Raw genomic sequence first — 25,394 nt, 5'->3', positions numbered from 1 at the left:
GAGGCACGAGCGACGACTCAGCCCAAGAAGCCGCCTGACCCCGAGTGGAATGAGCCTTGAGAAACTCCGGAACAGGCTGCTGTTTCAGAAGATAAGCGGAAGCAATCGTCTCCTTGATCCAGCGCGCAATAGTAGCCTTAGAAGCGCCAGCTCCCCGACGAGGACCAGCCAGGAGGACAAAGAGATGATCGGACTTCCGGAATTCCTGGGTCCGCTGCACATCAGAGCGAAGGACCCGACCGACATCCAACTTGCGCAGCTGCCGTTGCTCAGAAGAGCCCTCCCGACCACCCAAGACCGGGAGAACCACCGATTGATTGACATGAAAAGGAGAAACAACCTTCGGCAGAAAGGAAGGAACAGGCCGCAAGACGACCCGCTCCCTAGACAACTCCAAGAAGGGAGCCCTACAAGAGAAAGCCTGCAGCTCAGAAATACGCCTAGCAGAAGTAATGGCCACCAGAAAGACCGCCTTCAAAGTAAGGTCCTTCAAAGAACAGTCGTCCAAGGGCTCGAAAGGCGGGCGCACCAAAACAGAGAGAACCAGATTAAGATCCCAAGAGGGAACCGAGGGCCGTAGGGGAGGCCTAAGCAACTTGGCCGCCCGCAGAAACCGAATCACATCAGGAAGAGCCGATAAACGCTGACCTGACACCAACCCTCGAAAGGTCGACAGGGCCGCAAGATGAACCCGGAGAGAAGACCAAGCCAGGCCTCTATCCAGGCCATCCTGCAAGAACTCTAGAATGTTAGGCAGAGAAGCGCGAAAAGAGGTCACTCCCCGCGCCCGACACCATTCCTCAAAGAGACGCCAAACCCGCACATAAGCCCGAGAGGTAGAAAGCCTCCGGGACCCCAACAGTGTAGCGATCACCTTGTCTGAATATCCCTTCTTGCTAAGGCGACCCCTTTCAAGAGCCACGCCGTAAGACAGAAGAGAGACGGGTCGAACAAGGGAATGGGACCCTGCATCAGAAGGTCGTCCGAGAGAGGCAGAGGAAGAGGAACCGCCACCAGGTGCCTCACCAGATCCGCATACCACGGACGTCGAGGCCAATCCGGAGCCACCAGCACCACCAAACCCGGATGGTGAACAATGCGAAGAAGCACTCTGCCCACCAGCGGCCAAGGAGGGAACACATACAACAGCCCCTCCGTTGGCCACGGCTGGACCAGAGCATCCAGACCCTCGGCCAGCCCTTCCCTGCGACGACTGAAGAAGCGGGGCACTTTGGCGTTGCCACTCGTGGCCATCAGGTCCATCAGGGGCTGCCCCCAATCTTGCACTATCAACCGAAACGCTCCGGCGCCGAGAAACCACTCTCCTGGATCCAGGAAGTGACGACTGAGGAAGTCTGCCTGAACATTTTCTACCCCGGCTATATGAGAAGCCGAGAGGTCCAGAAGATGGGACTCCGCCCAAACCATGAGCCGAGCCGCCTCCTGCGCCACAGGAGTGCTCTTGGTGCCCCCCTGACGATTGACATAAGCCACCGCCGTGGCATTGTCCGACAGGACTCTGACCGACTTGCCCAGCAAAAGGGAGTGGAAAGCTAACAGTGCCAGCCTGACCGCTCTGGTCTCCAACTCGTTGATCGACCAGGAGGCCTCCTCCGCGGACCAGGTGCCCCGAGCTGAGTGGCCCATAAACTGAGCCCCCCAACCGAGGAGACTCGCATCCGTAAGGAGCACCGTCCACTGCGGGAGATCCAGACCCACCCCCTGAACCAGGTGAGGGGTCCGGAGCCACCAGCGCAGACTGCAGCGCGCCAAGCCTCGCAGGGGAACCGGAACATCCAAATCTTGCCTCCGGGGAGACCACCTCCGGAGCAGAGCATACTGAAGAGGACGCATGTGGGCCCGCGCCCACCTCACCACGTCCAGGGACGCCGCCATTGACCCCAGGACTTGGAGGAAATCTCGCGCCCGAGGACCCCGGGACGCCAAAAGCAGGCGAATCTGAGATTGCAATTTGCTCACCCGGGCCTCTGGAAGGAAGACCTTCCCCAAGGAGATGTCGAACATAACCCCAAGGCACTCCAGACGCTGAGCCGGGACCAACCGACTCTTGGAAAGGTTGACCACCCAGCCCAGCGACCGGAGAAACTCCACCACCCGAGCCGTAACCCGGGAGCTCTCCTGCAACGACTTTGCCCGAATCAACCAGTCGTCCAGGTAGGGGTGAACCAGGATGCCCACCGACCGCAAGGCTGCCGCGACGACCACCATTACCGTGGTGAACGTCCGAGGAGCCGTGGCCAGACCAAAGGGAAGCGCACAGAACTGAAAGTGCCGCCCCAAGATCGCAAAGCGAAGGAAGTGCTGATGAGAGGCCCGAATTGGAACCTGCAAGTAGGCCTCCGTCAGATCGAGAGACGTAAGAAACTCCCCCGGCTGAACCGCCAGAATGACCGACCGCAGCGTTTCCATGCGGAAAGACGGAATCTTGAGAGCTCTGTTGACCCCTTTCAAATCCAGGATGGGCCGAAAGGTCCCCTCCTTTATGGCCACCACAAAGTAAATGGAGTACCTGCCGGTGCCCCACTCCGTAGGGGACACCGGCACCACTGCCTCGAGATCTAGCAAACGCTGAAGGGTCTGACGAAAAGCCTGCGTCTTCCATGGAGACTGACATGGAGAAGCGAGGAAAAGGTCCGGCAGAGAGCGGGTAAACTCCAGAGCGTAACCGTCCCGCACCACCTCAAGGACCCACTGATCGGACGCGATCTCGGCCCATTTGGGGAAAAATTTGCGCAGCCGGGCCCCCACCGGAACCAAAGGGGGCGCCGGCAAGGAGTCATTGCGCAGGACGGGAAGCGGGGGAACCGGCGGAGGGATTCCCTGCCCCCCGACGGGCCCCCCGAAAGGGCTGCATGCGCTGGAAGAACCGACCCCGGGAAAAACCCTGAGCCGGGAAAGAAGCAGCCCCACGCCCCGGGCGATACTTGCGAAATTCCCGCAAACGCCCCCGGGCAGCCCCACACCTAGACGCAGGGCGGGCACGGTCCTCAGGCAGACGGGGCACCTTCGAGTCCGTCAGAGTCTGAATCAACTCATCTAATTCCTCTCCAAACAAAAAGACCCCCTAAAGGGAACTTTAGTAAACTTAGCTTTGGACGCAGAATCCGCCGCCCAAGCGCGCAGCCACAAAATACGCCGCGCGGCCATGCCATAGACTTAGCCGAAATCCGCACCAAGTCATAAAGAGCATCTGAGAGGAACGAGGCAGCCATCGCAATCTTCGCTACCTCCTGATCCACTAGAGACCAGTCATCAGACTCCCGATCCAGGACACGCTCAGCCCACCGAAACACGGCGCGAGCGACTAGCTCCCCACAAACAGCCACCTGGACCCCAAAGGCAGAGACATCAAAATCATACTTAAGAAGAGTCTTTAACGCACGCGCCTCCGAGACCCTAAGAGCAGAACCGTCCATAACAGGCACGGTATGCCGCTTAGGAAGTGCCGAGACCACCGCATTCCCCATTGGCGAAATTAAGGTAGCCCTACTTCCCTCCGGGACGGGATACCCAAGAGCCAAGGGGCTCACCAAACGAAACTGTGCCCATAGGCCACTGCGCCAACACAAAATCCCGCAAATCCTGACGCACAGGAAAAGAGCGGGAACCAGGACAGACCCCCTGAAGCAGAGGGGCCCCCATACGCGGGGTCTCCGGCGGCGCCACTGCAAAAATGCAGCACCAAGGAGACCTGCTACACAGGTCTAAAAGCTCATCCCTCTGAATAAAAAAGCGCACCACGGACGCATCTGCTCTGGAAGACGGGAAACCCGCCGCCCCGCTGCCAACAGGCGTCCCCTCTAGAGGATCCTGGAAGCCCGCCAAAGCAGCCAGGTCCTCAACCAGGCCAACACGCTCCTCCGCCCACCAATTCGCAATCCAAGCCCCCCCGCGGGCGCTTGGATGAGGGAGGAGGAAGAGGGGACGCCAAACGAAAAGAGGGAGGCAAAGCCATAGGGGGCGCGGAGGGAAACCCCCCCCGAAACCCCCCAGGCGCACGTGGGACCCCCAAAAGTCCGCACAAAGAAAGAAAATAAATTGGGGGCAAAAAACCCCTGGGGGTCCCCAGGGACTCCCTGCCCCAGCAGGGGTCCATGCTGAAACCTGCCCCTGTGTTCGCCATACAGGGGGAAGGTCACCTGAGGTTGCAGACAAAATGGAGGGGCCAGACAAAGAAAATGGCGAAGTTCCCGCCAAAAATGCTCCCTCCATGGCCTGTAGCGGCTGAGAAGACTGAACAGTCTCAGCCGCTAAGACAGGCAAGTCGGCATCAGCTGTCAAAAAATCAGCTGAGAGGGAATCCTTCGGGGAATCCCTCCGTGGGCGGTTGTGGAAGACCGGGCTTCCCCACTGCTCCAAGCCGACTCGCGAGGCACCATCGGCGGGGAGCTCTGGGCGCCTGCAGCCGCTGCCGACGGAGCTCCACCACCTCACCGACCCAAACCGCCGAGTTCAGGCCGGCCGCGAGTGCCTCGCGGCTGGACTAAAATTGTGGCCTACTCCCCCGGAGAAGGGCACAATTGCTCCAGACGCGACCTAGCTATAAAAAAGTGCTGGTTACATGAAAAAATACAGTAAAATACAGTTTTCTTAAAGGGAAACAACCCTTCAGACCAGCACTACCTCAGGATTTTTTATTTTTTTTTTTTATTTTTTTACAGAACAGACTCCACAGGCTCTCGAAGCAATATGCCTTGCTTGACTTAGGGGGCAAGGCTTACTGCTGAGGCTCCTCTAAAAAAATGTGGGGAGGTGGAGGAAGTGGGGGGAGGGACCCCGCTCGTGACCCGCCGGGTTTGACACCCCCGAGGTCGGACGGACCCCCAAACAGGGCCCGACCAAGCTCCGTCCGGCCAAAAACAGGGACAATAAACCCCTAAACAAATTCCAACAGCCCTACCAAGAGAGATGGGTACAGATCACTCAACACCTGCTGGAGACTGAAAGAAGACTGAGGGAAATAGAGAAGGGAGGATAGTATATACTGTCCCAAAGTTTTGTTTTCAGTCTCCACCTGCTGGTCATGATTAGATATATACCCATTCGTAAAGTTAACCTCTACTGGTCTGGAGAGTGCTAAAGAATTATAGTTTGTTTGAAGACCAAGCCCTCTCTTCTGCTTCTTTTGGACTCGTTTGGATTTGTGCAGAGTGGACTTTTCTGTTTGTGACATTGTACTGTATTGTATTTAAATATTTTTACTACTGTAAATGTCTATTGCTTGTGTTTTGACTTAAGTCTTGGGTAAATTTCCATTAAAAAGTATAAATAAATCTAAATAGCTTGCCCCTGACCTATAGGAAGTTTTGAGCATAAGTGGCAGATCTCCTATCAGTGGGCTCATGCTATATACCACTCCTTTGCTGCAGACCAAGCCACAACCATCCTAGTACAAGTCGATGCAATGGATTTTTAATCCCAGATGGAACTAGTTGACACCTTCCCCAAGCTTAAAACTATGCATACAAGGAAATCATTAATGAAACCAAAGTGCTGTTGACCTCGATCAGTAGAGAAGTGTTTAAACACATCTATCCCCTCTTTCATCACATAGAACACGCCCCTCTTCCCATCAAAAGGACAAACTTCCCATTCTTCAGGTCACCAAGAGACAAGGCGGCCAGCCAGCAAGAAGTTATTATGTTAGCTACGATCAGTTTTGCATGGGTTTGCACAGCAGAACATGAACAAGACTGAATGCTGACCCTGCAAAACGGACCGGAACCAACACCAAGACAGGAACGGATATTCCTTTGTCCTTCCCCTCACCCAATCTCAAGTAGATGCACTAGCATCACTACCCAATTGCACATACAATTTTGGTTTCCTCCAGCAAGCAACCCCAGTCACTTCACCTGCATGAGCAAGGGCAGAGAGCACCCAGCTCCTTACTGCTGGTTATATATCTTGACAGGAGCTTCTAGCATCCTGAGTAGTTTGGCTTTCTTAAAACAAAACAGGAACCATTACATCTTACATGCTGTTTCTAAATAAAGCAAATTTCAACATCCTTGGAGTTGCATTTACAGTGGATCCAGGGAGTGCAATGGTTCCAAATGCTGCTTGTGTCCTCAGGGGGCTCTTTAAGTGCTGCTTTTGCAGTAGAGTCACTTTTCACACTACCTGCACGAATAGCACTTTGGAGCCCATTGGACTTTCATTCCAGAAGGATGCCGGTCCTCACTGCCAGCGTGAGCAGGCAGAAGGGTCACAATCCCTTTTCTGTCTCTATCTTTCGTCAGACAGAAGTTGGCTTCCTAAAAGGGGACGAATGGAACGATGTACAGGATGAGGAAGAGAAATCATGTGTTGAAATTGGCACTGCAGGGCTGCAAGTACCCACAATGCAGTAGCAAAAATAACAGCTGCTAGCACTGTATGCACTTTAGCGCTGCCGGAGCCGAGAGATGAGACAGGCCACGTGCAACCCAGTGCCTCTTCCACGGGTTCTGCACCAGAGTCCACTGCTGGCCAAGACGATTTGGAGGGAATAGTGTGGCAAACATAACCCCTTAGATAAGGGATAAAGCTGTTGGTAGGGAGCATTCGTTTTCTAGGGCAGCAGAGAATGCAGCACAAAGTCAGTGGGAGAATAGGTACACATTATGGTGGATGAAGGATGCATGCCAGGGTTAAAAAGATGGAAAGTAAGAAGCCGGCCTGGAGCATGGAATAGTAGAGTCATATGTGGCACATACGTAGATACAACAGAATACAAAGGTCACATGGGGAGGTAGCTATGTAACAGGATGGTTGCCTACCAGGCTATAAAGCAAAAATGGGACAAAGGAGAAGCGATGAGAATGTACTAGAGCAGGGGTAGGCAATTCCGGCCTCGAGAGCCAGAGCCAGGTCAGGTTTTCAGGATCTCCACAATGAATATGTATGAGATGGATTTGCATGCACTGCTTCCTTGAGATGCAAATCTATCTCATGTATATTCATTGTGGATATCCTGAACACCTGACCTGGCTCCAGCTCTTGAGGACCAGAATTGCCTACCCCTGTACTAGAGTAATCAAAAAGCATAGAATGGCGAAAAGACGGGGGTGAAGGAGTAGGTACGAGGGCAGTGAAGAGAATGTACCAGAGCAGTGGAGAGACGGAGAATGGAGAGCAAGGTCCTGGCTGAAGTGTAGGTTGTGTCCTTGTTGGTTCGGGCTTCCTTCCTCATCTCTACATATGCAGCGGTGAGATAATCAGCCAGTGACTCCGGGATAGCAGGCTGTTTCTGCTTACACATACTGATGTAACGTCTGTAGAAAACAAAAATGTAGAAGGTGAAGAAGCATCAAGAGGAGATATCCAGGTCCCACATGTAGACCTCTCCCTCACCTCATTAACTTCATATCCAGTGCTTGGAACTGGGAGGGGGGCTGCCGACTATGCTGGTGCACATAGGTAATGTGCTGGGCAAGCCTGTGAATAGCAAGAACACGTTACACAGTCTCATGAAACACTGATCTTGGCCCATCCCCGACTCGCTGGATGTGCTCCTACCTACCTCAGGTCATTGTCCCGATCGGGCCTGTCCTGGATCAGCCAGAGGAGATCGAAGCGCGAAAGCAGGGCAGCAGGAAGCTGGATGTTCTGCTCTACTGTCTTCTTGGGGTTGTAGCGACCATAGGCGGGATTGGCAGCTGCCAGGATGGAGCAACGGGCATTCAGTGTGGTCATGATTCCAGCCTGGACAGACAGCAGAATAGGGTCAAAAGCAGGGACATCTGCTAACTTATTGGAATGAGCACATCAAAGCCCCAACTCCTACCTTGGCAATGGAAATGGTCTGCTGTTCCATCACCTCGTGGATTGCTGTTCTGTCTGTGTCCATCATCTTATCAAACTCGTCAATACAGCAAACTCCTTCATCTGCCAGAACCAGGGCCCCGCCCTCCAGAGTCATCTCACCAGTGACTTGGTCCTTCATCACAGCAGCTGTCAGCCCCACACCCGACGAGCCTCGTCCTGTCGTGTACTGGCCTGGTGGACAGCAGTGCATCAGCATAAGGAGGACTGTGATATAACCCCCACCCACCCTAAGAAAGTCCATGTCCCAGGAGTTTCCACAGCAAGCTTGAACACAAGTGATAGAACATGCCAAGTGCAAAGCCAACATGTTGAAGAAACAAGGAAAGGTTGAAGGTTCCCTTTAGTCTACCCTGCCTCCCAAGAAAAAGGGTCTAGTGTCTTACTGCGAGGGGCCAGACGGTCAATGTAGGACAGGAGCTGAGATTTGGCTACTCCGGGATCTCCCATCAAACAGATGTTGATATTTCCTACGAAAAAACACCAAGAACACATTACACTACAATAACACCTCCTCTTTAAGCAGTTTGCTGCCCTAAAGGAAATGATCCTTGCACTGACCCCTGATCTTCATGCCCCTGGGAGAGTGATCCACACCCCCTACTAGGAGTAATAACAGCCCCTTCTTCACATCTTCATGACCGTAGATCTCTGGAGCAATGGAGGCGGCCAGCTTCTCATAAAAATCCTCTTCTGTAAGGAGAGAAAAAGTTGTACTGAAAGAATTGGAGGAAATGAGTCCCCATCCCACCTAGTATGCAGTTCAAAGCAGGAGGATAGGATGCCTATGACCTCCTAAACTTACCAGTTATCTGCTTGAGCTCCTCCTCACTTAGCTCTTCTGACCCCAGCTCATCATCCTCAGTTTTGTTCATTTTGACAATCCGGTGAGCTTCAAGGTATGTCTCAGATAGCAGCCCCTAGAGAGAGACCATTTAGTTTTACTCAAAAATAAAACAATTTCAACACAGTGGTCCACCCCACAATATGTTAAGGGGGTAAATTTTGAAAAAAATCATTATGGATAAAGGAGAAATTAAGTTCTTACCTGCTAATTTTCTCTCTTTCTTTTAGACTCTCCAGACCGGTAGAGTTCACTGATGGGTAATAGCTCACCATGACCAGCAAGTTGAGGTTGAGACTGAGACAAAACCTTTTGGCTGTAATACAAGTAGCTGTGCTTTTTCCTAATGTAACCAGTCTGCCAAATAGCCAAGCAGAACTAAGAAGTGCTAATTATAACAGTAACACTCCAAACAGGGAGTAACAACTAACATAGAGCAATACTGTTGGAAATTGCATAGAAAAAGCCCCTTTAGCAAACGTCCCCACAGCTCGCCAGCTGAGCCCTAGCCGCTGTTCTCTAATCTCCCCAACCCTAGGAAAATACTAGAACTCGCAGGAGGAAAAAAAAAAAAAATCACACTCTTCATGCAAATCCTGCAAGATCAGACAGACAGGGGTTGTAAAAGAAAGAAAATTAGCAGGTAAGAACCTAATTTTTCCTTCTTTAGCGCCTCTCCCGACTGGTACAGTTCACTGATGGGATGTACCTAAGCAGTACCCATAATGGCCATCATGGGTGGGACCCCTGTAGGGATGCCACCAAAACACTGCGTCCCGACACGCCTGAATGTCCACACGGTAGTGATGCACAAAAGACCAAACTGCAGCTTTACAGATATCCACTGGAGGCACAAGAGAAGACTCAGCCCAAGAAGCTGCCTGACCCCAAGTGGAATCATCCTTGAGAAATTCCGGAACAGACTTCTGAAGAAGGAATGCCGAAGTGTGCAATGGTGGCCTTGGAGGCACCATCCCCCCTTACGAGAACCCACTAAAAGGACAAAAAGATGATCCAATTTCCGGAACTTCTTGGTTCACTGAACATAAAAGCAAAGGACCCAACAGACATCCAACTTGCACAATTGCCTCTGCTCCAAAGAGCCCTCCCAACAACCCAAAACCAGGAGGACCATAGACTGGTTGTCATGAAAAGGCAAAACCATCTTTTGCAGAAAGAAAGGAACAGGATGCAGCATAACACACTCCCTCGAAAACTCCAGGAAGGGAGGCCTACAAGAGAAAGCCTGCAGCTCGGAAACGCATCTCACAAAAGTAAAAGCCATCAGGAAGACCGCCTTCTGAGTAAGGTCCTTCAATGAGCAAGAACCCATGGGCTCAAAGGGAGGGCACATGAGCACGGGTAGGACCAGATTGAGATCCCAAGCCAAAATCAAAGGCTGCACTGGAGGCCGAAGCAATTTGGCCTCCCTCAAAAAGCGAAGAACATGCACAGAAGATGTTAAATGCCTACCCTACAGCAAAACATGAAAAGCAGGCAAAGCCGCAAGCTGAACCCGGAGACAGGCCCCTATCAAAGCCATCCTGAAGAACTCCAAGATGTGAGGCAAAGAGGAGCAAATGAAGATATGCCAAACATGCACATAACCCCAAGAAGTGGAAAGTCTCTGGGACCCCAAGAGAATCACTTTATCTGAATAACCTTTCTTACCTAGGCATTCCCTTTCAAGAGCCAAGCAGAAAGACAAAAGGGACCCGGATCAAACATTGGAATGGGCCCTGAGACAGAAGATCGGGTGAGAGGGGCAGCAGAAGAGGATCTGTCACGAGACGATGAACCAGATCTGCGTAACACAGGTGCCTCCGGAGCCAATAGGATCATGTGGCCGGGGTGCCGAGTAATGCAAAAGACTTTGCCCACCATCGGCCACAGAGGAAACACGTACAGGAGAACCCCGCGGTTCTCCAGACGCTGAGACAGGACCAACCAGCTGATGGACAGGTTTGACTATCCATCCCAGCGACAGCAGAGATTCCACAACCTGAGCTGTAACCTGGGAGCTCTCCTGACAAGTCTTTGCCCAGATCAATCAGTTGTCCAGATGCTGCTGCCATGACCACCATAATCTTGGTGAACATCTGCGGAGCCGTGGCCAGATCAAAAGGAAGCGCACAAAACTGGAATAACCCAGGAGGTCTCCTGAAAAGACTTTGCTCGGATCAACCAGTCGTCCTGATAGGTGTGAACCAGAATGCTCTCCTTGAGCAAGGCCGCCGCCACAACCACCATAATCTTGCTGAACATCCGCGGAGCCATGGCCAAACCAAAAGGCATCACACAAAACTTTATACTGCTCTCCCGAGATTGCAAAATGAAGGAACCGCTGATGGGAGGCACAAATCGAAACATGCAAGTAGGCCTCGGTCAGATTGAGAGAGGTCAGGAATTCCTCTGGCTGTACTGCCAGAATGACAGACTTCAGGGACTCCATATGAAAAGACAGAACCCGGAGCACTCTTAACACCTTTCAGATCCAAGATGGGCCGACAAGACCTCTTTCTTGGGCACTACTAAATAAATGAAATACCTGCCGGTGCAAAACTCCTGAGGAGGCACTGGAACTACCACTGAGGTCTAGCAAACATTGTAACGTCTTACGAAAAGCCCGCTTCTTCCATGTCGCCTGACAAGGAGAAGCAATAAAGCGATCTGGCAAGGGCTGGGAAAACTCCAGAGCATTACTGTCCCGAATCACCTCCAGGACCCACTGATCTGTTGTAACCTTGGCCCAAACCTGGTAAAATTCCCGCAACCGGGCGCCCACCAGCACCAGCATCAGGGAAAGAGCTTGCAAGTAGTCATTGGGCAAGGAAGGTGGAGGAGGGATCAGCGAAGGAGTCCTGGTATCCCAAAAGGACTGCATGCACTGAAAGAAACGGTCCCAGGGAGATCCAGTGGAGGGAAAAGATGCCGCCTCACGAACAGGGTGGTATCAGTGAAAATCACACAAACGCCCCTGAGCAAGGCCACCCCGCTCAGGCGGATGAGCAAGGTCTTCACGAAGATAGGGCACCTTAGAGTCAGTCAAGGTCTGAACCAACTTGTCCAGATCCTCCCCAAACAAGAAAGACCCCCCCCCCCCCGAAAGGGAAATTTTGTTAAGTTTCACCTTCGAGGTCGTCAAAAACTTAAAACTATCCTTCCCCTCGCTAAAAAGTATCCTCTATAATTGGGCAAATCTCTCTTTTTCAGAATCAGACCTCTGGAATAATCTTACTGCCCCACTACAGAGTCTATGCTCCTTCCAATTATTCCATAAGCACCTGAAAACTAGACTCTTCACAAAATTGTAATGTTTTCTTCCTCTCTGGACTCAACAGCCAACCCCTCTATGCTATTCCTGCCTTTATTTAAACTCTTGTAAATTATGCCGAGCTCTATAATTATGGAGAGGATGCGGTATATAAACTTAAGGTTTAGTTTAGTTTAGCCCGCCGACTAAACCCAGAGCTACAGGATACGACATGCGGCCACACCGAAAGCCATTGACTTGGCCAACGCCTGCAACATCATACATGGCATCCAAGAGATAAGAGGTGTCCAACTCAATCTTAGCTAACTCCTGATCCACCAAGGACTAGTTATCAGACTCCTGGTCGAGGATATAAGAACATAAGCAATGCCTCCGCTGGGTCAGACCTGTGGTCCATCGTGCCCAGCAGCCCGCTCATGCGGCGGCCCAACAGGTCCAGGACCTGTGCAGTAATCCTCTTTCTATACCCTTCTATAGCAGGAAATTGTCCAATCCTTTCTTAAACCCCAGTACTGTACTCTGCCCTATTACGTCCTCTGGAAGCGCATTCCAGGTGTCCACCACACGTTGGGTAAAGAAGAACTTTCTGGCATTTGTTTTGAATCTGTCCCCTTTCAACTTTTCCGAATGCCCTCTTTTTCTTATATTTTTTGTAAGTTTGAAGTACTCTATGCCCTTCATGATCTTGTAAGTCTCTATCATATCCCCTCTAAGTCTCCTCTTTTCCAGGGAAAAGAGACCCAGTTTCTCCAATCTCTCAGCGTATGAAAGGTTTTCCATCCTTTTTATCAAACGCGTCGCTCTCCTCTGAATCCTCTCGAGTAACGCCATATCCTTCTTAAGGTATGGCGACCAATATTGGACGCAGTACTCCAAATGCGGACGCACCATTGCCCGATACAATGGCAGGATAACTTCTTTCGTTCAAGTAGTAATACCCTTCTTGATTATACCTAGCATTCTATTCGCTCTTTTAGCGGCCGCTGCGCACTGTGCCGTCGGCATCATTGTCATGTCCACCATTACCCCCAAGTCCCTTTCTTGGGTACTCTCATTCAATAACATCCCTCCCTTTGTATAATTGTACCTCAGGTTTCTGCTTCCCACATGCAATACTTTACATTTCTCAACGTTTAACTTCATCTGCCATCTCGTCGCCCATTCCCCTAGTTTGTTCAAGTCTCTGCAATTCTTCACAGTCCTCATTAGTCCGCAAATTTTATTTATCTCGCACTTCGTCCCTGTTTCTAGATCATTTATGAATATATTAAATAGCAGCGGCCCGAGCACCGAGCCCTGCGGAACACCACTTGTGACCCTCCTCCAGTCCGAGTAGTGGCCCTTCACCCATACCCTCTGTTTCCTACCCGCCAACCAGTTTCTGATCCATCTGTGTACGTCTCCGTCCACCCCATGGTTCTTCAGTTTCCGGAGTAGATGTTCATGAGGCACCTTGTCAAAGGCTTTTTGGAAATTTAGGTATATGATGTCTATGGGGTCTCCTTGGTCCATCCATTTGTTAATTCCTTCGAAGAAGTGCAATAAGTTAGTTAGGTACGATCTCCCCCTGCAGAAACCATGTTGGCTGGTTATCAGAAGTTCATTTTTTTCAAAATGTTCATCGATGTTTTCTTTTATCAGTGCTTCCACCATTTTCTCCAGAACCGAGGTCAGACTCACCGGTCTGTAGTTTCCCGGGTCACCTCTTGATCCCTTTTTAAAGATGGGCATAACATGGCTATCTTCCAATCCTGCGGGATCACTCCTGTTTTCAGGGATAGGTTGTAAATTTGCTGCAGTAGCTCCGCTATCTCCTCCTTTAATTCCTTCAGAACCCTTGGATGGATTCCGTCTGGACCCGGGGATTTATCAGTTTTTAGTTTTTCTATCTGGCTGCGTACATCTTCAAGGCTCACTTCCATGGATGTTAGTTTTTCTGCTTGATTTCTATTGAAGAATTGCTCAAGTTCTGGTATGTTGGTTGTGTCTTTGTAAAGAAACATGAAAAGAACATGTTAAGTCTTTCTGCGACCTCTTTCTCCTCCTTCACCACTCCCTTCCTGTCTCCGTCGTCCAGCGGACCCACCTCCTCCTTAGCCGGCTGCTTCCCTTTAACATATCTAAAGAACGGTTTGAAATTTCGTGCTTCCCTGGCTAGCCTCTCTTCATACTCTCTTTTGGCTTTTCGGACCACACGGTGACATTCTTTTTGATACTTCCTGTGCTCTTTCCAGTTCCCCTCAGTTTTGTCCTTTTTCCATTTTCTGAATGAATTTTTCTAATTGCCTATCACTTCCTTCACTATATTAGTTATCCATGCTGGGTCTTTTGTTCGACTCTTTTTGCACCCCTTTCTGAATCTGGGGATATACAGATTTTGCGCTACACTCACCATGTCCTTGAAAAAAGACCAGGCATGTTCTACTGTTTGCCATTTTTTGGAAATGTTCCCAAGTTTCTTCCTTACCATTTCCCTCATTGCTTCGTAGTTTCCTTTACTGAAGTTAAAAGTTGTCACTATGGTTCTCTTTCCTTTCGATATTTCTACCTCAACCTTGAACTTGATCATATTATGATCGCTGTTTCCCAACAGTCCCACTACTTCCACTTCCTTTGCAGGTCCCCTTAACCCATTTAGGATTAGATCCAGAGTGGCATTTCCTCTAGTCGGTTTCTCTAGCAAGCTGCTCCATGAAGCAATCTTGTGTAGCCTCCAGAAATTCTGTCTCCTTAGCGCATCTTGAGCTTCCAAAACTCCAGTCTATCCCGGAGTAGTTGAAGTCTCCCATAATAACTGTGTTACCACTTTTGCATTCTCGCTTCATCTCGGCTTCCATTTCTTCATCGATATCTCCGGTTTGCCCAGTTGGACGATAGTACAGGCCCATCTTTATTTCAGGCCCTTTCCTTCCCGGTATTTTAACCCATAGCGATTCCAGCTTGTTGGTCGTCTCTGCTGTATCCACGCTCGGACCACCGAAAACAAGCTCGCACCACCAGACTGCAACACATTGCCGCCTGGACCACCAGGCAGTCACATCAAAACTATTCTTAAGAAGGGATTCCAACCTACGCTCTTCAGAGTCTCGCAAAACTGAGCCAATCTCTACGGCACCGTATGCAGTTTTGCGATGGCCGAAACCACCGCTTCCACAACTGTTGACTTCAAGGTATCCCTATCCCCCTCTAACGATAGGATACAGGCAGGCCATAGATTGCACAAAACGAAAAGGCGTTTCAAGTGCCTTCCATTGTGCAAGCACAATATCCCAAATATCCTGATGCATAGGAAAAGAGCAGGAGGCCGAGTGGATACCCCCCGAAGCAGGGGGGTCCACCACATGCGGAGGTGCCTTTGCATCGTCCTTGAAACGCAAACCCAAGGAGACCCACAGAATAAGCTCCTAGAGCTCATACCGCTGAAAAATGCGCACCAGACACATCCTCGCCTGCTGGCGGTTCCCAAAAACTTCCGCCAGCGGCATCCGTCTTCCTGAGAAGATCCAGGAGGTCCACCAAGTCCAAGTCCTCCTCAAGTGAAAATAGCTCCCCAAAAAATCCTCATCCCAAGAGACCCTTGGCCACTTGGATGAAACTGTGTGTGTGTGAGGGGGTGTCAAAACCAGCGCAGAGCAGGACCTGATAGGGGTGGACACAGGGAGAAAATCCCCCGAAAAACCAGACACCACCGGGGCCACCTGAAGATAAGCCTTGTACAAGGCTAAAACAAAATCAGGGGAAAAACCTCCTGGCAGCCCAATGGGACTCGCTGCCAAAGCTGGAGACCCAGCAAAAACCTGCTCATCTCTCCAAAACAGGGGAAGGTCACCTGAGGCTGCAGACAAGATAGAGGAGCTTCCCACCAAAATTGGCACAAAACCTGCTGAAAAAAAACTCCCCCGAGGCCTGCAGCGGCAGGAGGTCTGAACTGCCACAGCCGCTAAAGCAGTAACGATAAAGGAAACATTATTTCCCTGTCGGTGGCTGGGGGAATCCGTGGGTGGCAAGGGAAGCCCAAGCTTCCCCTCTGCCTGCTGTGAAGGGATCCCTGGATGCCAGCACCCGAAGCCAACGAGGATTTCCCTTCGTGGCAGCCGGCACACTGTGAGCACAGGCCAGCCACATCGCTCTCGCCATCTGGAGCACAATGAGCGGGTTCATAGACAAAACCGCCGAAGGCAAAGGCGCGCGCCGACAACTCAGCGCAAGACGGAAGCGCGCACCGAAGAAAAAGAGTGTTTTTAGGGGCTCCGACGGGGGTTTTGTTGGGGAAACCCCCCCACACTTTACTTAATACAGATCGCGGCAGCGTTATGGGGGTTTTGGGGGGGTTGTAACCGCCCTCATTATACTGGAAACTTAACTGTTTCCCTGTTTTTTTAGGGGAAAAGTGAAGTTTTCAGTAAAATGTGGGGGATAACAACCCCCCACAACGCGGCACGATCTGTATAAAGTAAAGTAAAGTAAAGTAAAGTGGAGGGTTCCCCCCCCACGCCCCCCCGTCAGAGCCCTTTAAAACAGTCATTTTCTTTGGCGTGCGCCTCCACATTGCGCTCAGTTGTCTGCGCGTGCCTTTGTCCCGGCGCGCTTTTGACCTGACACCCAATGAGCACTTTTTCCCTTTAAAAAAATACTCATTGCGCAATATGCGAGTCAGCTAAAAGAAAATTGCCAGTTAGTAATAAAAATCAATTACAGTCAATTGAAGAATTCCCTTCAGACTGGCACTGTCTCGGGATATTTTTTTTTTTTTTTAAACAAACTCCACTGGCTCTCTAAGCCATATGCTTTGCCGGTATTGGTGGCAAGACTTACAGCTGAGGTACCTCTAGAAAAATTTTGCAGAGATGGAGGAAATGGGGGGAGGGACTTGACTTGTTGAGTGTGACACTCCCTGAAAGTGTCCCCCCAAGCTCAGTCCGGCACCAGACAGGGATCAGAAGGCCACTAAACAAATTCCAACAGCCCTACACTAAACCAGGGAAGACTGCAACAGCTTACCACCACCTGCTGGAAACTTATTCACTAAAGATAGTGACTCAATCGCTGTTGGCCTATTCTTTGGCCTTAACAGTGATTGATTCACTATCAAGTTTGCATGCAAACTCACCGACTCAATCGCTCAGTGATAGATCGAGTCGGTGCAGAGCCGTGACAGGAGACCTGTCACTGCTTTTTTTCATGGCACAGATAATTTGTATATATTACACACACAAAATATCTGCCCAATAAAAAGCTCCCCCTCCCCCAAAAATGGCAGTAGGGATGCCCACTCTCTCCTGCCACCCTACACCCCCCCCCAAATGAACTATTAAATATGGCAAGAGGGATGCCTCCTGCCACCAAAAGCCCAATGGGATGCCCGTTTCCTCCTGTCAGTGGAGACCACCCTCCCTTGGCCCCCCTCCTCCCTGTTATCTTTAGTTGGGAGCAGGATTCCCTCCTGCTCCTCCGCCGGCCGCCGCTGTTTGCAATGCAGGCCTCAAGCCCCTGATGCACGGGGAGGGACCTAAGACCCCGATTGGCTTGAGCCAATCAGGGACTCCCTTAGGCTCCTCCCCCTTGTATCCAGGATACAGAGGGAGCCTAAGGGAGTCCCTGATTGGCTCAGATGCCTAAGACAACACCCAAGGGGAGGGGCTTGAGGCATCTGATCAAATCAGGACCTTAGGCCTGCACTGCAAACAGCAGCAGCTGGCGGAGGAGCAGGAAGGAATCCTCCTGCTCCCAACTAAAGGTAACAGGAGGAGGGGGGCCAAGGGAGGATGGTCTCCGCTGGCAGAAGGGAGCGGGCATCCCTCCTGCCATTCGTTTCCAGCAGTGGCGGGAATCTGGTGGCAGGAGGGAGCGGGCATCGCTCCTGCCATTTTATTTTGTTCAGGGGAGGGAAGGAGGGGGCTTTGTCTGGGTCGTTGGGAGGGCTTTTCTTTATTGGGAAGATATTTTGCGTGTTCCATAAGAAAAAACCTCCCCAAAACCAGCAGACCTGTCAGTAACACAGTTCATTTTATTTAACACAGATAATTTTAATTATCAATAGGTTCAAAGGGAAGTTGTAAAAAGGTTTTTAATTTTTTCAGAGATTTATCAGAATAGGTCATCATGACAATTGAGGTTTATTTTGAAAAATTGGGCTCACAAAAAGGAATGTTTTGATTATCTTGAAAACCCATTTTTTGCTATTGAGGTTTGGATACGGGTTTGATGTTGTAAAGGCTGAAAACTTTTTATATCTCATTGGTAACTCAGTTACCAACAGGTCTAAAGCATTGTATTTTAGGATCGTATAACCCGATGTAAAATAGTCAAGCAAATGTTAGCGAATGAATCGCTTGGCTATTATGCATGGGGTTTTACATATTTGCATGGCCGGATCAGTAAACGGGTGATTGAGGGAAACACACACAGTGGGCTGTTTTGCGACTCGGGTCGGTTAGCAGTGATCGTCACTAAACCGACGATCGGTGACTAGTGAATCTGGGCCTGAGTGTACTGCACAGCCCCCTTGCACTACAGCCAAAAGTTTCAGTCTCCACCTGCTGATCATGATGAGCACTATGAAAACAAACCAAGATGAGGTTTCAGAAGAAAGTCACTAAGCGAGAAAAAAACTTGCAGGCTCTGTTGTTTTCTGGTATAATTTAATGAAAGTACTGAATTGTACTGACATTTTGGATAATAATTAGCAAAAGTATCATTTAAATGTTGTCAAATAAACTTGCAGAATTTGCAAGTTTTTTGCACAGATTTTTTTGCATAGAATTCCGCCAGCAGTACTTTACCTTCTAAAGCTGCGATGGGCCAGAAAATGTAAGACTGTGGATATCATTTTGAAATCCCTGCACTTCCTCTCCCCGACATACATCAGCAGCATGCCCTCAAAAGGTTTCCAAGGGAACACACACACAGACCCGCAAATGGCGTGGAAAGAAACAGGATTTGAAAAGAATAATTTTTTTTCATCTATAAATTGAGGTGATAGGACAAGATGCAGCTTGCTGAGCTGTCATCTGTGAACACCCACCTTACCTGCACTATCTGCCGAAAGCCTGTCCTCAGCATGGGCAAGAAGACACCAGTCACGCTAACGTGGTCACCGGGCTGTGCTCTGCGCGTGTTTTCTCCCCGCACAAACACCGTCATACTGCGTGGAATATTCCCCACCGGTACTTGGTCACTCTGTAAAGAAACCACGCCTGATGAGTCAAAGCAAAATCCCCAACAGAGAAACTATCAGCTTAAAAATAATTCTAATCTTCAAAGAGCCATAAAAGTTACAGTCTAATCTAATCTAATCTTTGTGATTTGCTCTATGCCTAGATAGGTTCAAGGTGATGTACAATTCAAGTGTTAGGCAAAAAGAAGGAAGAATTAATGGACAGGAGAAAGTAAACTGGAGGAGAGGGTGAAGTCTTCTGCATGGAAGAACTGAGTTGGCATTAGAAGTACAGATTATATTTGATGAGGAAGAAATCTTCGAGTTGAACAAGCTACTGATTGTCAATGGAGTTTAACGTCTCAAAGAGAAGAGTCTTTAGTTTCTTTCAAAATCTGAGCTAACAGGGTTCCATTTTGAAGCTTATCAGGAGGCTGTTCCAGGCCTTTGAGCTGATGTAAATTATAATTGTCACCTCTTCCTAAAGCCATCAGCAGAGCATGAGAACTGATCTAATTAAAACCAGTGCTCATGGCTAGCCCAATCATTAAGCAAGACTAGGCACTTGTTTAGTGGGGAGAGCAGAAGGCATGAAATAATTGCTATATTCAAGACAAAAATAGGCCTGACACACAAATAATCGATCAGTGAATACTTTTTACCTGCAAGGAGGGTGATAATATGTTCTAATAGCCATTTGAACTGCTTATTCTGCTTATCCTTGTATGACAAGGAGCCTAAAGATTAAATAGGGGGATGCAAGCAAATTAGCCTAGGATCGTGCTTCTCAATCCACTTCTGAATGCACACCAAGGTAGTCACCACAGTGAATACGCATGGGATACATTTGCATACTCTTAAAGAAACTATCATGTCTAACGTACTAAATCAATTTGACCATCAGTGGTCCGATTCCTCATATATTCCTGGGGTTGTAGAATTATAACAAGCAGAAAACTCATCCTCTGCCCCAACCCCCCAATTAGTCTGGTACCCAACTTATTCCCTCCCAGTGTCTTCTCCCCACTCTCTCTTCCCCATGCCATTGTATCCTGCTGTTGCCCAATTGGTCTTCTACACTGTCTTGCTTGGGCTGCTTTGGGTCTTTGAGATTTTGATTTACTTTAATGCTATTTTTTTTTTTAATTGTTATATCTTTCCTATTTACTAATTGTTTATCAGGTACTTTAGCTAGATTGTGAGCCTTCGGGACAGTTAGGGAAGTTCTACGTACCTAATTTTTTTTTATTTTACTGTAACCCGTTCTGAGCTCCTGGGGAGGATGCGCTATAAAAATGAACAAATAAATAAATAAAAATAAATAAAATATTACTCACATGTTCTTGAACCTTGATCTCCTGGAATTTAATGAACTTTGAGCCACGGGTCTGCAGGTAGAGACGCCCCCCTGAGCGGTCAGTCTGGCATTCCCGACTTGGACACATGATCAGTGGCATGAAAGTAGGGGATTGGATCTGCCAGGGGGGATGGAAATGGAAGAACAATGTGATCCTGCTGCTGTGATCTCCTACAGCCCCCCTCCTTTCCATCCTAGCACTAGTCACGGGTGGATACTTACTGGCTGGTAAGTCTCAGCACCACATTGGTCACATGTGTATGTTGCAACCACCATCATGGGCTTGACTTCAGTGACACGGGTGACTATCCCACGGATAGTCACCAGCTTCCCAATGGAGTCTGCCTTCACTTCACGGATCACACGGCTCTTACTGCTGCTCGGGGCCTTGAAGTACAGCTCACTGTGGAGAGGACAGGGTAGAGAACAGAGTTATCTTTCAGTTCCGAAGATAACTGGGATATTACTGTACACATTTGCCTGGAAACATACTCACAATCGTCTCATTAGCTCAGGGGGATACTGGTTCTTAGGGTCACGGATCTCATTAGGATCATGGCCACGCTGCTCCATCATAAGACGATGCTCAATGTACACATCCAATGAGTCTTTGTTCACCACCTGGGGTAGAGAGGAAATGGTTTTATCTGGGAAAGCAGCTTCCTGAATTCCTTGCAAAGTCTCAGGCCCAAGACTGTCCAGAGCCCTGAGACAGGGAACGGAAAGGATGAAGAGGGTGGCCTCATTTATTACACTGCCCTAAAACATGGTTGTCCATAGAAACTGTAAAACAATTAAAGGTCATCTCAGCCTCACCTCTTTCTGCTTGTACTCAGGCAACAGCTCCTGTACTGCATCAGAAAACAGGCTGATGTACCTCCGGGTGTTCTCACAGATACAATCCACAAGCTCTGGATCCTCTTCAGCCACATCATCCAGGTCAATGTACAGAGCCACCTGTTCTCGGTGAGCAAGAGCAGCCTGTGGACGTTTAGAAGAGAAACCAGAATGCATCTACAGGTAAGCAAGGCTAGCACAGTGAGTCAGTGGGACAGTATGGTGATGTCCTCCCCTTTTTTCAACACAAGCTATTTAAAACCCCCACATCCTGTTAATTGAATAACATGGCCGTCTTTAATTTGCATCACAAAATAAAAGATATTTTCTTATTCACTACCATTGTCCTAAAGAAAAACCAGGAGATGCATGAGATCAGGAAAAGATGACTCACCAGCTGGCTTCCATACTTGAAGTGTTTCTTCCCAAACTCATCATCCCTATAGAACTCCTGCAGGAAGGTTTTGCACTTTTCTAGAAAAACAGAGCTCAGTCAGGAAAGCAGGAAGATGAAACATGTGGCTTCCTGCCTGCTGCACCCCCAATGCATTTAAACCATCAGAACCCAAGAAGAAAAAAAAATAATAATCAATGAATCTGACTCCTAAGAGAGGAGGAGGAAAAGGCCTCACCAGCCCCCCCCTCCCTCTTGCAACAATGAAAACCCTCAAACCTTCCACCACCCCAGTCTCCCCCATGTACCCTGCTTCCCCATTTATCTATAAATCCACTCCCAATTCCCCCCCAGTCACACTGACACTGATCTCCTCGGGTCTTCCATTTTCTTTCCTCGCCCCTCGGGCTTCTCTTCTCTCCGCTCCGCTTCTCTTTGTAAACAAAGCAGCACATGGCCGCGGCCTCACCACGGCGCCCCCTCCCCCCACCGGAGTCCTCCGCGCAAGGAGTCCGCGCCATCTCCGCTCCTTGGAAATCCCGCGGCCCCCGACCCCGCCGCATCAACTCCCCCTCCAGTGCCCCTGCCACCCGGACGCTAGCCGCAAAGAACCCGGGGGGGAGGGGGGGGCGCCCCGTCCACCCGGAGCTAGCGCCGGCGGAGGGCTACGCGCACGGAGAGTGCGAAGAACTGCACGTCTTCGGCGCGTGACGTCACCACGCCAGAGCGCGTCCATTCCGACTCTCCCCATCGCACAATGGTACGGTCCACAACTCAGCCCCCCCTCCGAGGCTTCGGGGTCTCCCGCGAGTGGTGCAGTCCACGCCAACTGCTAGCAAACCGGCCACGCCGTACCATCTGAATAAAATCCTAAACTCCTCCACCAGCACTGCATAATAGTGTCTGTACTTTCACCCCCCCTCGATGTACGTCTTTACCGACAATCCCACCGCAATAGTCCCCCCTCCAACACCCTCATGCATGCTAGTACATAAAGACATACCCCCCTCCCCAAGATCCTTATGCTTGTTGGTACATTAAATACCATGTCAGCATTTCCCCCCCCACCATCCTCACGTCAAGCTCTTGATGCATGCACATGCATGCAGTCCCACTCCAGTATCCTCTCGCAAGACCCCGATACATTCTAGTAGTTCCTAAAGCCCCTATATCCCTCCTGCCAACCCCATGCCAATAGCCCCATTCTCCCAGGCCCCTGATACCTATTGGTACCTGCATTCCCATCCCAGTATTCTTTCTCAACGAGATTCAGGGATTGGTACCTGCAGTCCCACATCACTATAATACACCAAGATGCTGAAACCCTTGCTGGAAACCCATCCGAATATTCGCCCCCCCCCCCAAGACTCTGATGCATGTCGGTACCTGCAGTCCTATCCTACCAACAAGATCTCCATACATCATAATATATCTAATCTGATGCCAGTACCCCTCCCTCACAAGACCCTGGTGCATGCTAGTATCTACAATCCAAATCCCTGGATTTCTCCCCCCACCAAAACCAACACCAAACAAACCCTCATTAGACCCCTACCAAAATATATTCTGATGCCCCGTGCGCCCAGAAGAGTCCCATACCATACAGGAGGAGTTCCCACGTAGTTGACAGCCCTGTAGGCGCTTGAGCAAACCCCCCCCCCCCCCATATTTAGCAAATTCCTCGACTGTGTCCAGGGAAGGGTCATTTCTGTTGATTTTAGCGCCCCCAATTATTTAGTAAAGTTGGCTCCGGTGAGTTCTCAAGCCTAATCCCAGCCAGTCCGGTTTTCAGGATATCCACAACGAATATACATGAACTGGATTTGCATATTACATCTAGTTCACGCATATTCATTGTGGATATCCTGAAAACCGGACTGGCTGGGGCTCTCTCGGAACAGGTTGGGGAATCACTGTCAAACCATACCAGCTTTTAAAGTCTTAACCCGCTAATTCCCTTCTCCCCTCCCCCGCCAACCCTGATGCATGCCTGTTCCTGCAGATTCCTATTCACCTCTATGCCCCATCCCAGGGCGCGTACTTCATCTCAATAACTGCATCTACAGACTCCACTATATAAAAACTAATACTTATGTACAAGCGGTATATCAAATACAAAGCCCCATCCCAGAATCCCGTCCACTCCAGACCCCGAAGCAAAACGCTAATTCTACTTCCTGCACATTGATAGGTGAACGTCCCAATCTCAGATTGTCTCTTACCTTTTTCAGCCACATAATCCCTGGGCGGCATATTCAGAACGGAGAAAGAAAGATACAGGGAAATAATGACAATGGGTAACTACAATAAACGCCCTATCCCTTCTCTTCCAACCAAAACTGGCGCGAACTGTGAGCAGCACGTGACTCCAAGCAACCAATTGGCTTGCGAGCCCTCTTCAGGACCCTCCCCCCTCCGACAGCCGTGCGCGCGAAAATCCAAGACCACGTGAGGCAGGGCGGCAAATCAGAGATTGCGTGGCAACAGGCGGTTACGGAAGGCGGAACCACAGGAGTCAGCGCGCCCTACCGCGGCTGCTGGTTCACGCCATCTTTGATTGGGGCATGTTGCCCTTTGAATTATTATCATTCTCTTTCCAAAAGAAAAGGAGCTGCGGCATTTGAACCTCACCGATAGTGCTACGTTTATGCGGGAGCACGATATACGCCATTCTCGAGTGAGGTGTATCTACCCCCGTTTGCCTTATTCTAAGATGTTGACGCCAGCTGTAGGCGCGGTGACGTTATGTTGTGACGTCAAATGGGGGCGGAAATGAGGCTGTTGCTGCTTGTTGCATTTATGGGTTTGTTATTGTAACGAGCAATTAGTGCTTTCTTACCTTAAGATTTCTTACATTTTTAGACAACTTTATTCTTAGCATGACAATTTTTCATGTGTTGCCAAAGTTAAGAAATGCATTTGATGGAAATGCACATGTGTACATTAGGTACACCAGTATTACAGTATATTTGGATTTAGCCCTTGCCTTTCTTAATAGATCAAAGAGAATTACATGAAGGTATAGCTATAGTATATATTATTACTCTTTTGGGATCTTGCTAGGTACTTGTGACATGGATTGACCATGGAAACAGGATACTGGGGCTTGATGCTGTCGCCCAATTATGACAACTCTTACGTTCTTAAGATTAGATAGTAATGTGGTTTGTTTGCAGTGGCTGTAACACTTTTCAGTGAGAAGTTTTCGTAGGATCCCTAAAATAGATATTATAGTGCATGATCACTTAAAAAAACACCAAGGGTCTTCTTTTCAAGTTGGTCAAGGACTCTTAGGGCTAGTGCCATATCAGTATAGGTGTGTTAAAGGAGCAATAGTTTTCCTTCTTCCTGAATGATGTTATTCTACAGGTCAGGATGATCTCCCAGATCTTCATTTTGTCTGCTAAGGGAGACCACCTCATCTACAAGGATTGTATCCTTATATCTTATGGAGAGGAAAAAATTGAGTCTTTTTATTTGCAGTTTATTCCCTGAATACTTCTATGATTTCTGCATGAAGGTCTCATCGTGGAGAGCCACAGAATGCAAGAAACAGACACTGATTTGAGTTATACCCTGTGCTGTACCTGAAAAATTCCTTAACCTGTACTGTTTCAGTCCGAGGGGATGGGAGCCGTGACCTAGTGGATGCATTTTATAAGAAAATAACAACTCTCACAGCTGATCAGGAGCCTGTTGCCATGG

General features: G+C 49.4%; 2 protein-coding genes across 8 annotated transcripts in view; one reads left to right on the top strand and one right to left on the bottom strand.

Moving 5' to 3' along the window:
• MCM7 (minichromosome maintenance complex component 7) overlaps window positions 1-24,436 on the bottom strand; it is a 32,777-nt gene extending 8,341 nt beyond the window's left edge. Inside the window, exons 1-14 of one of the 4 annotated variants that reach the window (XR_004537220.1) lie at window positions 24,321-24,434; window positions 21,690-21,769; window positions 21,275-21,439; window positions 20,955-21,079; window positions 20,681-20,861; window positions 20,439-20,576; window positions 18,975-19,124; window positions 8,633-8,747; window positions 8,389-8,520; window positions 8,214-8,297; window positions 7,790-8,001; window positions 7,526-7,707; window positions 7,357-7,440; window positions 7,109-7,277 (exon numbers count right to left, since the gene is read on the bottom strand). Coding sequence is in view for 3 of the 4 variants with exons in the window: in XM_033923837.1 (XP_033779728.1) it covers window positions 7,109-7,277; window positions 7,357-7,440; window positions 7,526-7,707; window positions 7,790-8,001; window positions 8,214-8,297; window positions 8,389-8,520; window positions 8,633-8,747; window positions 18,975-19,124; window positions 20,439-20,576; window positions 20,681-20,861; window positions 20,955-21,079; window positions 21,275-21,439; window positions 21,690-21,769; window positions 24,321-24,360 (1,857 nt within the window). In the remaining variant the exon portion in view is untranslated. Of the gene's footprint in view, window positions 1-7,108; window positions 7,278-7,356; window positions 7,441-7,525; window positions 7,708-7,789; window positions 8,002-8,213; window positions 8,298-8,388; window positions 8,521-8,632; window positions 8,748-18,974; window positions 19,125-20,438; window positions 20,577-20,680; window positions 20,862-20,954; window positions 21,080-21,274; window positions 21,440-21,689; window positions 21,770-22,053; window positions 22,210-23,911; window positions 24,094-24,320 lie in introns of those variants that run through there. The other 3 variants (XM_033923837.1, XM_033923838.1, XM_033923839.1) reach the window with 3 other exon arrangements.
• The window catches only part of AP4M1 (adaptor related protein complex 4 subunit mu 1), a 40,273-nt gene continuing 39,072 nt past the window's right edge, over window positions 24,194-25,394 (top strand). For 3 of the 4 annotated variants that reach the window (XR_004537221.1, XM_033923841.1, XM_033923840.1), the window contains exons 1-3: window positions 24,499-24,708; window positions 25,059-25,122; window positions 25,308-25,393. Coding sequence is in view for 3 of the 4 variants with exons in the window: in XM_033923841.1 (XP_033779732.1) it covers window positions 24,703-24,708; window positions 25,059-25,122; window positions 25,308-25,393 (156 nt within the window). In the remaining variant the exon portion in view is untranslated. The other variant, XM_033923842.1, reaches the window with a different exon arrangement.

The sequence above is a fragment of the Geotrypetes seraphini genome, chromosome 16 (assembly GCF_902459505.1).
Source record: "Geotrypetes seraphini chromosome 16, aGeoSer1.1, whole genome shotgun sequence".
NCBI lineage: Eukaryota > Metazoa > Chordata > Amphibia > Gymnophiona > Dermophiidae > Geotrypetes > Geotrypetes seraphini.
This window is presented reverse-complemented; position numbering and strand designations above follow the sequence as displayed.